The sequence below is a fragment of the Hyperolius riggenbachi genome, chromosome 6, assembly GCF_040937935.1.
Source record: "Hyperolius riggenbachi isolate aHypRig1 chromosome 6, aHypRig1.pri, whole genome shotgun sequence".
NCBI lineage: Eukaryota > Metazoa > Chordata > Amphibia > Anura > Hyperoliidae > Hyperolius > Hyperolius riggenbachi.
This window is the reverse complement of record NC_090651.1, coordinates 172,704,326-172,718,633: the sequence shown is the minus strand read 5'-3', so window position 1 is coordinate 172,718,633 and position 14,308 is coordinate 172,704,326. Positions and strand designations below refer to the sequence as shown.

The following is a 14,308-nucleotide window of genomic DNA, read 5'->3' as shown; positions in this document are numbered from 1 at the left end:
CAAACAATCCGAAACAGTCTGTATTCATGATGGATTATTATGGCTCTGTACAAATTAACAAGCTGACACATCATGGCATTCCCGCGGTTCTGGAGGTGTATTTAGCTGCTAAGGGTACAATGGTTAATTTGCATATACTCAGCAGTGATGCACTGGGAGACATCTCAAGCTCACTCCAACCTGAATTATCGCAAATTCTTTCTGTTTAAAGAAAGCAAACTTTTGTTTTACTAAACATTTATGTGGCCTGCTTTTAGTATATTATGAATGGATACTTCAGGTAGTCCTTCAAATTACATAGACTTGGTAAGATTGTAAAAAAGGGACCTTCCACAAGGAGTCTGTTGCGTTGTACCTCAACGGACAATGTCTCTGCATTACAGTTATATTCCTATGGGGCATTCCACATTGAGTGCAGTGTGGCATGTTCCAACACAGCATGGCGTGTGCTGTGCTTTATGAGCGTGCGTTTACAGTGGCAGTGAGGCATACTTTCATTGTACTTGTATGGTGGTGCTTCTTTTTGGCTATGTTGCTGTAACAAACTTACCTGGTGTTGTCTCTGGAGGCTGCCCTGAGCAGCTGGAGGAAGCTTCCTCTTTGGTCGGTCGCATCCCCGGATCCCCTGTAGACGCGAGTCAGCATGTTCGCATCCCCGGCACCCCTGTAGATGTGGGTCAACGTGTTGTTGACTGCGCACAGCTCAGAACTGCCTTTATAGCTTAAGGAGGTGTGTCTGAAGTGTGTCAGCTGATACCTGCGGTCAACTGACACTTGCTGCAGGGATGTTGCTGATTGGTCTGATTTTCCTGGGGGCTTGGTCTGTGCTCTATTCCTGCTATATAAACCCGGGGCATTCAGTTACTTGCTGTCCATTATAGCTTTCAGTTCTCTGAGCGCTGGACCTTGCTATACTACTGAGTTGTTAGTTATCAGCAGAGCTACATATACATGCAGACACTGCTGATATATACGTACTCTAGTTAGTTCAGTATTGTGTATTGTATATTGTAATCATCCTGATTGTTATTCTGTGTATGACCCGGCGTGCCCTCCACTTTGATTAAAGTCTCATCCCTCTGTACTATAGTCATCTGATATTCGATATTGAACTCGCCTAGCCTAACGACCCTGTCTCTGTCTCATCCCTGATTGTACCTCTACCATCTGATCTTATGTGTATGACTTCAGCCTGTTTAACGATTTACCACCTGTCTCAGCCTTTTGTACTTTAGTCATCTGTTTACCAGTGTATGAACTAAGCATGTTACTGACCTAGCTCTGCCTTAATCCTTTTGTACCGCATATTTCTGACCTCACGTGACGATCTTACTTCAAGTTATAGTATACTCACTGTACACTTATAACAGAGTTACAGTTGCATTGCGATGTTAACGCCAGAGGCGGACATAGGCCCGTGCAGACCGTGCAGCGGCACAGAGGTCCCATGCCCTCTAGGGCCCATGCAGCTGCACCACAGTTTCAGGGCATGATTATTCTGTAGGTTCTTCTCTGTGTACTTCTCTCTGCAACTCAGGAGGAACAGTGATTAAAGGGATACTGTAGGGGGGTCAGGGGAAAATGAGTTGAACTTACCCGGGGCTTCTAATGGTGACCCGCAGGCATCCTGTGCCCGCGCAGCCGCTCACCGATGCTCCGGCCCCGCCTCCGGTTCACTTCTGTAATTTCTGACTTTAAAGTCAGAAAACCCCTGCGCCTGCGTTGCCGTGTCCTCGCTTCCCCTGATGTCACCAGGAGTGTACTGCACAGGCACAGACCATACTGGGCTTGTGCTATACACTCCTGGTGACATCAGCGGGAACGAGGACATGGCAACGCAGGTGCAGGGGTTTTCTGACTTTAAAGTCGGAAATTCCAGAAGTGAGCCAGAGGCGGGGCCGGAGCATCGGTGAGTGGCTGCGTGCGCACAGGATGTCTGCGAGGGACCATTACAAGCCACGGGAAAGTTCAACTCATTTTCCCCCGACCCCCCCCCCCCCCCCCCCCCCCCCCTACAGTATTCCTTTAAGGAGCCGTTGCTCCGATACGCGTGAGCTTTCATCTGTAACTCTGATGTTGGATTATAAATAAGGGTCTTTTTGATTATATACCATCATTTGGTGCAGCGGGATTTTTCCTGGACTTTCTGGATATTTTGGCCTTAACTTCCCGCCTCTCATATGTGCAAAGAACATGAGTGTAGCAGCCTTTTCACCAGTTCTGAGGTTAAGATATATTGGGTATATTTTATACTTACCAAGGGCTTCCTCAAGCCATATGAGGTGCGTGTTCTCTCCGACCGCTCTGTTCACTTGTAATCTTTCCTGGTAATCAGGCCGACCACGCTGTTTTGTGCATGCTCCGCCATTCGCACCCCCCATATCGCTCTACAGCAGCTATGAGCATAATGCACAGGGGCAGAACGCTCCCAGGCACTGGAGGGGCAGAGAAACGCACACGTTCTTGCTGCTTATGCACAGAAGCAAACGGCTGGCCGCGACTGGCCAGATTACCAGGAGAGATAACAAGCTAATGGTCGAAGAGGTGGGTGAAGGAGCCCACACACCTCATGCTGCTGGAGAAAGCTCCAGGTAAGTATAAATATACCCATTATCTTAATTTCAGGTTAACTTTAATTGCAAAGCTTCATAATCTTCATAATTTCATGTGTGTTTGAATATTGTCTTGAATACTTCCTTCAGAATTTGTGACAGCACCGGTTGTCTCATGTCTGAAAGTTAAGAGCTGCCTGGCTGAAACCTGGCATTGCTGAGGAAGTGCAGCACATAGTGTAAGTAAAAGCACATCCTTTATCTGTACCTTCCACCAGCCAGGATGCATACAATATCTTACCATAGTTGCCAACCAGAAAAATCTCATAACTTCTAGGCTTAGTTCAAATTAAACCAGACCCCCAACGGTCACCTGAAGCGGACATTACAGCATCTGCTCCGATAGTCTGTTGGGATTCAGAGCATTTGCATTTCTACTATAGGCTTCTATAGAAAAAGCCTCCGATTGTCTGGAAAAATCGTGCAGAATGGGATTTTTCGTGTTGCAAACTGTATAAAGTAACAGGAACTGCCCTAGTTGGACAAGTGTCACCTGGATTCCCAGGATGTTTGGTAAGAACAGTGTAGGGCGTTTATCCTACTTAGAGCTGTTGCACTCTGTGGGTCCAGAGGAATACAGGTAGAGAGGTGTGGAAGCTCTGGATTGGAGGTGAATGCTGTCCATCTGTTTGGATTAGAGGGGAGTGTGAAAATGCACCGAGGCACAGGCACAAGCCCTCAGAATAGGGAGGCTGTGACACTGTATGCATCGACTTCTGCTCAAGTGTCGGTACCTTAGGAACGCTGTACTCTCATACTTATCCAGAACTTTCACATGTCCATACCCCTTAACCACTTCCCGACCGCCGTATATACAATTTGCGGCCGGGAAGTGGACGCCGCAAGGACCGCCGTATTGACAATTGGCGGCGGTCCTTGTATGGGCATGGGCGGAGTGATCGCGTCATCCGTGACGCGATCCTCCGCCTGGCACCGCTCACCCGCCGCAACATCCCGCCGGCCATACGGAAGCGCCGGCGGGATGTTAACCCGACGATCGCCGCATACAAAGTGTATAATACACTTTGTAATGTTTACAAAGTGTATTATACAGGCTGCCTCCTGCCCTGGTGGTTCCCAATGTCCAAGGGACCACCAGGGCAGGCTGCAGCCACCCTAGTCTGCACCAAGCACACTGATTCCCCCCCCCCCCCTGCCCCAGATCGCCCACAGCACCCATCAGACCCCCCCCCCTGCCCACCCCCCAGACCCCTGTTTGCACCCAATCACCCCCCTAATCACCCATCAATCACTCCCTGTCACTATCTGTCAACGCTATTTTTTTTTTTAACACCCCCCCCCCCCCTGCCCCCCGCTCCCTCCTGATCACCCCCCCACCCCTCAGATTCTCCCCAGACCCCCCCATGTACTGTATGCATCTATCCCCCCTGATCACCTGTCAATCACCTGTCCATCACCTGTCAATCACCTGTCAATCACCCGTCAATCACCCGTCAATCACCCCCTGTCACTGCCACCCATCAATCAGCCCCTAACCTGCCCCTTGCGGGCAATCTGATCACCCCCCCACACCAATAGATCGCCCGCAGATCCGACATCAGATCACCTCCCAAATCCATTGTTTACATCTATTCTCTCCTCTAAACACCCACTAATTACCCATCAATCACCCATCAATCACCCCCTATCACCACCTGTCACTTTTACCTATCAGATCAGACCCTAATCTGCCCCTTGCGGGCACCCAATCACCCGCCCACACGCTCAGATTGCCCTCTGACCCCCCCTTATCAATTCACCAGTGCATTAATTACATCTGTTCTTCCCTGTAATAACCCACTGATCACCTGTCAATCACCTGCCAATCACCTATCACCCATCAATCACCCCCTATCACCCCCTGTCACTGCCACCCATCAATCAGCCCCTAACCTGCCCCTTGCAGGCAATCTGATCACCCACCCACACCATTAGATCGCCCGCAAACCCGCCGTCAGATTACCTCCCAAATGTATTGTTTACATCTGTTATCTTCTCTAAACACCCACTAATTACCCATCAATCACCCCCTATCACCAACCGTCACTGTTACCTATCAGATCAGACCCTAATCTGCCCCTTGCGGGCACCCAATCACCCGCCCACACGCTCAGATTGCCCTCAGACCCCCCCCCCCCCCCCTTATAAATTCGCCAGTGCATTAATTACATCTGGCCTTCCCTGTAATAACCCACTGATCACCTGTCAATCACCTGCCAATCACCTATCACCCATCAATCACCCCCTGTCACTGCCAACCAACAATCAGCCCCTAACCTGCCCCTTGCGGGCAAACTGATCACCCACCCACACCAATAGATCGCCCGCAGATCCGACATCAGATCACCACCCAAGCGCAGTGTTTCCATTTATTCTCTCCTCTAAACACCCACTAATTACCCATCAATCACCCATCAATCACCCCCTATCACCACCTGTCACTGTTACCCATCAGATCAGACCCTAATCTGCCCCTTGCGGGCACCCAATCGCCCGCCTACACGCTCAGATTGCCCTCAGACCCCCCCCCCCCCCTTATCAATTCACCAGTGCAATATTTACATCTGTTCTCCCCTGTAATAACCCACTGATTACCTGTCAATCACCTATCAATCACCCCCTGTCACTGCCACCCATCAATCACCCCCTGTCACTGCCGCCCATCAATCACCCGCTGTCACTGCCACCCATCAATCAGCCCCTAACCTGCCCCTTGCGGGCAATCTGATCACCCACACCAATAGATCGCCCGCAGATCCGACGTCCGATCACCTCCCAAGTGCAGTGTTTACATCTGTTCTCTACCCTAAACACCCACTAATTACCCATCAATCACCCCCTGTCACTGCTACCTATCAGATTAGACCCCTATCTGCCCCTAGGGCACTTAATCACCCGCCCACACCCTCAGAATGTCCTCAGACCCCAGCCCTGATCACCTCGCCAGTGCATTGCTTGCATCTATTCCCCCCTCTAATCACACCTTGAGACACCCATCAATCACCTCCTGTCACCCCCTAGCACACCTACCCATCAGATCAGGCCCCAATTTGCCCCGTGTGGGCTCCTGATCACTCGGCCAAACCCTCAGATCCCCCTCAGACCCCCTTCCGATCACCTCCCCAGTGCATTGATTGCATCTATTTCCCCCTCTAACCACCCCCTGAGACACCCATCAATCACCTCCTGTCACCCCCCTAGCACTCCTATCCATCAGATCAGGCCCAATACAACCTGTCATCTAAAAGGCCACCCTGCTTATGACCGGTTCCACAAAAGTCGCCCCCTCATAGACCACCTGTCATCAAAATTTGCAGATGCTTATACCCCTGAACAGTCATTTTGAGACATTTGGTTTCCAGACTACTCACGGTTTTGGGCCTGTAAAATGCCAGGGCGGTATAGGAACCCCACAAGTGACCCCATTTTAGAAAAAAAGACACCCCAAGGTATTCTGTTAGGTGTATGACGAGTTCATAGAAGATTTTATTTTTTGTCAAAAGTTAGCGGAAATTGATTTTTATTGGTTTTTTTTCACAAAGTGTCATTTTTCACTAACTTGTGACAAAAAATAAAATCGTCTATGAACTCACCATACACCTAACGGAATACCTTGGGGTGTCTTCTTTCTAAAATGGGGTCACTTGTGGGGTTCCTATACTGCCCTTGCATTTTAGGGGCCCTAAACCGCGAGGAGTAGTCTAGAAAACAAATGCCTCAAAATGACCTGTGAATAGGACGTTGGGCCGCTTAGCGCACCTAGGCTGCAAAAAAGTGTCACACATGTGGTACCGCCGTACTCAGGAAAAGTAGTATAATGTGTTTTGGGGTGTATTTTTACACATACCCATGCTGGGTGGGAGAAATTTCTATGTAAATGGACAATTGTGTGTAAAAAAATCAAACAATTGTCATTTACAGAGATATTTCTCCCACTTAGCATGGGTATGTGTAAAAATACACCCCAAAACGCATTATACTACTTCTCCTGAGTACGGCGGTACCACATGTGTGGCACTTTTTTTTTACACCCCAAGTACGCTAAGGGGCCCAAAGTCCAATGAGTACCTTTAGGATTTCGCAGGTCATTTTGCGACATTTGGTTTCAAGACTACTCCTCACGGTTTAGGGCCCCTAAAATGCCAGGGCAGTATAGGAACCCCACAAATGACCCCATTCTAGAAAGAAGACACCCAAAGGTATTCCGTACGGAGTATGGTGAGTTCATAGAAGATTTTATTTTTTGTCACAAGTTAGCGGAAAATGACACTTTGTGAAAAAAAAACAATTAAAATCAATATCCGCTAACTTGTGACAAAAAAATAAAAACTTCTATGAACTCACCATACTCCTAACGGAATACCTTGGGGTGTCTTCTTTCTAAAATGGGGTCATTAGTGGGGTTCCTATACTGCCCTGGCATTTTAGGGGCCCTAAACCGTGAGGAGTAGTCTTGAAACAAAAATGACCTGTGAAATCCTAAAGGTACTCATTGGACTTTGGGCCCCTTAGTGCAGTTAGGGTGCAAAAAAGTGCCACACATGTGGTATCGCCGTACTCGGGAGAAGTAGTATAATGTGTATTGGGGTGTATTTTTACACATACCCATGCTGAGTGGGAGAAATACTTCTGTAAATGACAATCTTTTGATTTTTTTACACACAATTGTCCATTTACAGAGGTATTTCTCCCCCCCCCCCAGCATGGGTATGTGTAAAAATACACCCCAAAACACATTGTACTACTTCTCCCGAGTATGGCGATACCACATGTGTGGCACTTTTTTGCACCCTAACTGCGCTAAAGGGCCCAAAGTCCAATGAGTACCTTTAGGATTTCACAGGTCATTTTGAGAAATTTCGTTTCAAGACTACTCCTCACGGTTTAGGGCCCCTAAAATGACAGGGCAGTATAGGAACCCCACAAATGACCCCATTTTAGAAAGAAGACACCCCAAGGTATTCCGTTAGTAGTATGGCGAGTTCATAGAAGATTTTATTTTTTGTCACAAGTTAGCGGAAATTGATTTTAATTGTGTTTTTTCACAAAGTGTCATTTTCCGCTAACTTTTGACAAAAAATAAAATCTTCTATGAACTCACCATACTCCTAACGGAATACCTTGGAGTTTCTTCTTTCTAAAATGGGGTCATTTGTGGGGTTCCTATACTGCCCTGGCATTTTAGGGGCCCTAAACCGTGAGGAGTAGTCTTGAAACGAAATTTCTCAAAATGACCTGTGAAATCCTAAAGGTACTCATTGGACTTTGGGCCCTTTAGCGCAGTTAGGGTGCAAAAAAGTGCCACACATGTGGTATCGCCGTACTCAGGAGAAGTAGTATAATGTGTTTTGTGGTGTATTTTTACACCTACCCATGCTGAGCGGGAGAAAGATCTCTGTAAATGGACAATTGTGTGTAAAAAAAATTGACAAATTGTCATTTACAGAGATATTTCTCCCACGCAGCATGGGTATGTGTAAAAATACACCCCAAAACACATTATTCTACTTCTCCTGAGTACGGCAATACCACGTGTGGCACTTTTTTGCAGCCTAACTGCGCTAAGGGGTCCAAAGTCCAATGAGCACCTTTAGGCTTTACAGGGGTGCTTACAATTTAGCACCCCCCAAAATGTCAGGACAGTAAACACACCCCACAAATGACCCCATTTTGGAAAGTAGACCCTTAAAGGTATTCAGAGAGGGGCATGGTGAGTCCGTGGCAGATTTCATTTTTTTTTTGTCGCAAGTTAGAAGAAATGGAAACTTTATTATTTTTTTTTTTTTCACAAAGTGTCATTTTCCGCTTACTTGTGACAAAAAATAATATCTTCTATGAACTCACTATGCCTCTCAGTGAATACTTTGGGATGTCTTCTTTCCAAAATGGGGTAATTTGGGGGGTATTTATACTATCCTGGAATTCTAGCCCCTCATGAAACATGACAGGGGGTCAGAAAAGTCATAGATGCTTGAAAATGAGAAAATTCACTTTTTGCACCATAGTTTGTAAACGCTATAACTTTTACCCAAACCAATAAATATACACTGAATGGGTTTTTTTTTAATCAAAAACATGTTTGTCCACATTTTTCGCGCTACATGTATACAGAAATTTTACTTTATTTGAAAAATGTCAGCACAGAAAGTTAAAAAAATCATTTTTTTGCCAAAATTCATGTCTTTTTTGATGAATATAATAAAAAGTAAAAATCGCAGGAGCAATCAAATAGCACCAAAAGAAAGCTTTATTAGTGACAAGAAAAGGAGCCAAAATTAATTTAGGTGGTAGGTTGTATGAGCGAGCAATAAACCGTGAAAGCTGCAGTGGTCTGAATGGAAAAAAAGTGGCCGGTCCTTAAGGGGTAGAAAGCCCTAGGTCCTCAAGTGGTTAAAATTGGTACAAACTGCAGTATTCATACCTATTCATTGACCCATCCAATCAAAATTAATGTTCTGCTAATTTTAATAGAAATCATGATAAAATTACCATTTTTTTCAGTTTCCTCATTGGATGTGTTGGTAAATCAATGGGTTTTGCACAGATGTTGGTATATATTGTGCAGGACTTTCTTTGATATTTCTGCAGAAGACAGGTTTATTAGAGGATTTCAGGAATGATCGTTTTCATCCAAGAATAGTACCTTTTAGTGGAAATTCCCCCCCTTAGTAAGACATCCTTCTTTAGTGGCAGACCCCTCAGTGCAGATGCGCAGTGACAGATACTTTGCTGAAAGCCCCCATTGGAGATTCTTATGATGAATGACCTCAGTTAGAAGCAATAGATTTGTCAGATACCCTTGGCTTACTTGCGGCTACTTGCTTCCTCTTTCCTGTCTTATCTACCCTACTACCCTACTATAGCATCGAGTCAGTAAGGCTGCTTGTCCACAGAGATTGTGTGTTGGGGGGGAAGCTTAGGAGTGATGTAGAATATATTGGAAACAACTACAAGAAACATGGTGGTTGTGGTGTATTAAGAAACCTAGGTTGAAAATGCATCGGTATAAGAGTGTAAAAGGAGGTGAAGTGTGCACACCTTGGATTGCATGGCACTCAGGACATATGATGAGTTGCCTGATTATGTGCATCACTGTGGCGATCATTTTGGTGCCAGCGCTGCGTAAACACTTTGAGTGCGCACAAATTGGCTAAAAAGAAAAGGTACTTCAGCCGCTGGCAATAGCAGGTGTCCAAATTACGTGTCTCTCCTGAGTTACTACAACTCCCCATCGGCCAGGAATTTGTGCAGGCACAGGGTGAGCCGTCTTTCAGCTTCACCCTGTGCCGAATCTGCCCATGACAGTAGTTAAAGCGGATCCGAGATGAAAAACTAACTATAACAAGTAACTTGTCTATATATCTTATCTAAAGTTTAGATAGTTTACACAGAAAATCTAGCTGCAAACAGCTTTAATAGAAAATAATTATTTCTTCCTGTGATACAATGACAGCAGCCATGTTGTTTATAAACATTACACAGAGGCAGGCTTATCTGTATCTTGAGCACTCAGCCTGTGAAAAAAAACTAATCCCTCCTCCCTTCTGCCTCTGAAATCAATGGCTAGTAACACCTCCTCCTCCTCCTGCCCAGACTGAGCTCCCATGAGCCCTTGCTACTGCCAAGGCTCTCTGAAAACCTGTGGGCGTGGTTTATTTAGTTTATAGGAAATTAGAGTATTAAAACAAAAAAGTATTTTGCTTGAGGAATGCCCTATAAACAATAGGAAAGGAACACAATTATGCAATGTGTAAAAGTTCACCTCAGATCCACTTTAATATACCCCATGATGTACAGTGGTTTGCAAAAGTATTCGGCCCCCTTGAAGTTTTCCACATTTTGTCATATTACTGCCACAAACATGAATCAATTTTATTGGAATTCCATGTGAAAGGCCAATACAAAGTGGTGTACACGTGAGAAGTGGAACGAAAATCATACATGATTCCAAACATTTAAATAAAAAAAAAAACTGCAAAGTGGGGTGTGCGTAATTATTTAGCCCCCTGAGTCAATACTTTGTAGAACCACCTTTTGCTGCAATTACAGCTGCCAGTCTTTTTAGGGTATGTCTCTACTAGCTTTGCACATCTAGAGACTGAAACCCTTGCCCCTTCTTCTTTGCAAAACAGCTCCAGCTCAGTTAGATTAGAAGGACAGTGTTTGTGAGCAGCAGTTCTCAGATCTTGCCACACATTCTCGATTGGATTTAGATCTGGAATTTGATTGGGCCATTCTAACACATGGATATGTTTTGTTTTAAACCATTCCATTGTTGCCCTGGCTTTATGTTTAGGGCTGTTGTCCTGCTTGGTTTTCTTCCAAGATTGCCCTGTATTTGGCTACATCCATCTCCCCATCAACTCTGACCAGCTTCCCTGTCCCTGCTGAAGAGAAGCACCCCCAGAGCATGATGCTGCCACCACCATATTTGACAGTGGGGATGGTGTGTTCAGAGTGATGTGCAGTGTTAGTTTTCTGTCACACATAGCATTTTACATTTTGGCCAAAAAGTTCCATTTTGGTTTCATCTGACCAGAACACATTCTTCCACATGTTTGCTGTGTCCCCCACATGGCTTGTGGCAAATTGCAAACGGGACTTATGCTTTTCTGTTAACAATGGCTTTCATCTTGCCACTCTTCCTTAAAGGCCAACTTCATGCAGTCCATGACTAATAGTTGTCATATGGACAGATTCCCCCACCTGAGCTGTAGATCTCTGCAGCTCGTCCAGAGTCCCCATGGGCCCTTTTGACTGCATTTCTAATCAGCGCTCTCCTTGTTTGGCCTGTGAGTTTAGGTGGACAGCCTTGTCTTGGTAGGTGTACAGTTGTGCCATACTCCTTCCATTTCTGAATGATCGCTCGAACAGTGCTCCGTGGGATGTTCAAGGCTTTGGAAATCTTTTTGTAGCCTAAGCCTGAACGACCACCTAGTGCCGATAGGCGGCGGCTGGTCGTTTGTGGTTTTCCATGGAAACGGCCGCTCGTTCGAGCGGCTGTTCCATGTCAGTTCACGGAGGGTGTCTCCGTGAACAGCCTGCGAGCCTCCGATCGCGGCTCGCAGGCTAATTGTAAACACGCGGGGAAGAAATCCTCGCTGTTTACATCATACGGCGCTGCTGCGCAGCAGCGCCGTAAAAGAGATTGGCGATCCCCGGCCTCTGATTGGCCGGGAATCGCCGGCATCTGATAGGCTGAAGCCCATCAGAGGCGGCGCAGGACGGACGCCGTCCTGTGCCGCCCATGGAGCGAAGGGGAGGGAGGTAAGGAGGGGGAGGGAGGAATAGCGCTGCGGAGGGGGGCTATAAGGAGCCCCCCCCCCTGGCCACACGGAGCGTCTGTGATCAGACCCCCCAGCAGGTCATCCCCCTAGTGGGGAAAAAAGGGAGGAAGTCTGGTCGCCCTGCCTCACTGCTGATCTGTGCTGTGGGCTGGAGAGCCCACGCAGCACAGATCGTGAAAAAGCAGCCCGGTCCTTAAGTGGTTAAATTTCTCAATAACTTTATCCCTGACCTGTCTGGTGTGTTCTTTGGACTTCATGGTGTTGTTGCTCCCAATATTCTCTTAGACAACCTCTGAGGCCGTCACAGAACAGCTGTATTTGTACTGACATTAGATTACACACAGGTGCACTCTATTTAGTCATTAGCGCTCATCAGGCAATATCTATGGGCAACTGACTGCAATCAAACCAAAGGGGGCTGAATAATTACGCACACCCCACTTTGCAGTTATTTATTTGTAAAAAAATGTTTGGAATCATGTATGATTTTCGTTCCACTTCTCACGTGTGCACCACTTTGTATTGGTCTTTTACGTGGAATTCGAATAAAATTGATTCGTGTTTGTGGCAGTAATATGACAAAATGTGGAGAACTTCAGGGGGGCCGAATACTTTTGCAAACCACTGTACCTTAGAGAAGTCTATGAAGAGCAGAAGATCTTTAACTTGCTGCCAACCGCTTATCCATATTTCTGCATTTTATATGTAAAGCCTACCATCTTCTGTGTTTTTGTTTTACAGCCTGGACATAGTTATTTCATCAATTAAGCAATTGGATGCTTACTATTTTCTTGGTAAAGTGTGTTTCCTGGCTACAAGAGGTATGCTTACATTTTTATTTTAATGTGATATATCTACAGTATGCACAGTTATCTTTTAAAAGTAAATGATTGTTTTTTTTTGTTTTTGTTTTTTTTCAAAAGGGAGAAATGGACAGGTTCACCATAGCATGGTGGATGTAAGAACTGTGAAGGAGCTGGCAGACAAACACTTGAGTATCTTCATCCAAACTGAACTTGATGTGAGCTTTCTGTCTTTATATTTCTTAGCAAATTTATAAGAACAATTTACAACACCTCCGAGTGCATGTGTACAGGTAGTGTTACCCACTCAAAAAATAAAATAAAAAAAGAGGGGTTCACCAGCCACTGACAACCCACGTTATAAGGTTGTCAGAAAACCTAAACTGGGCATCCGATCATCAAGACTATAGGATTAAGCTGACAGATGACTGATTAATGAGGATTAATCCTATGGTCTTGATGATCGGATGTCCTGTTTATGCTTTCTGATAACCTTATAATGTGGGTTCTCAGTGGCTGGTAAGTTTCTCTCCATATTGGGGAACACTGCTTAAAGTATGTACACATGGAGGCTGTCATATTTATTTGCTTGTGAACAGTGCACATTGCCATGCTTTCCTTTTGATAACAAGTTGAGCAACCATACTCAATGCCAAACTGCAGCAGTGAAAGCAAATAAAATTCTGGGATATATAAAATAAGAAATAACAGTAAAAGATGCTTTTCTAAGTGCTTCCTCTGTGTCCCATCTGAAGTTTGGGATACGGTTTAGGGTACCACATTATAGGAAGCAGTAGGATATTGTACCGTGTTAGCCATCAGTAAAAGCAATGAGGTTTAGAATCAGGATGATACCACTTATTGGCTAACCTAAAAGAATAAGCAAGCTCTCGGCTGTATAGTCTTCGCCGGGCTTTAAGCCCGACGAAGGCTATACAGCCGAAAGCTTTCTTATTCTTTTAAGTTAGCCAATAAATGGCATCATCCTGATTCTAAACTTCTTACAGTATAGGAAGGACATGATCTATGGGACAAAAAGACAAATGTACCTAATATTTTTATATATATATAGATATATAGATAGATAGATAGATAGATAGATACATACATACATACATACATACATACATACATACATACATACATACATACATAGATAGATAGATAGATACATACATACATACATACATACATACATACATACATACATACATACATACATACATACATACATACATACATACATACATAGATACATACATAGATACATACATAGATACATACATACATACATACATACATACATACATACATACATACATACATACATACATACATACATACATACATACATACATACATAGATACATACATAGATACATAGATACATACATAGATACATAGATACATACATACATACATACATACATACATACATACATACATACATACATACATACATACATATATACATAGATATATACATAGATATATACATAGATACATACATAGATACATACATAGATACATACATAGATACATACATAGATACATACATACATACATACATACATACATACATACATACATACATAGATAGATACAT

At 44.7% G+C, this 14,308-nt stretch overlaps 1 protein-coding gene across 7 annotated transcripts in view; it reads left to right on the top strand.

Annotated features, from left to right (window-relative positions):
• The window catches only part of CENPM (centromere protein M), a 194,797-nt gene that overhangs the window by 166,805 nt on the left and 13,684 nt on the right, over positions 1-14,308 (top strand). For all 7 annotated transcript variants that reach the window (XR_011022359.1, XM_068242684.1, XM_068242682.1 and 4 more), the window contains 2 exons: positions 12,641-12,720; positions 12,823-12,920. Coding sequence is in view for 6 of the 7 variants with exons in the window: in XM_068242684.1 (XP_068098785.1) it covers positions 12,641-12,720; positions 12,823-12,920 (178 nt within the window). In the remaining variant the exon portion in view is untranslated. The remainder of the gene's footprint in view (positions 1-12,640; positions 12,721-12,822; positions 12,921-14,308) is intronic.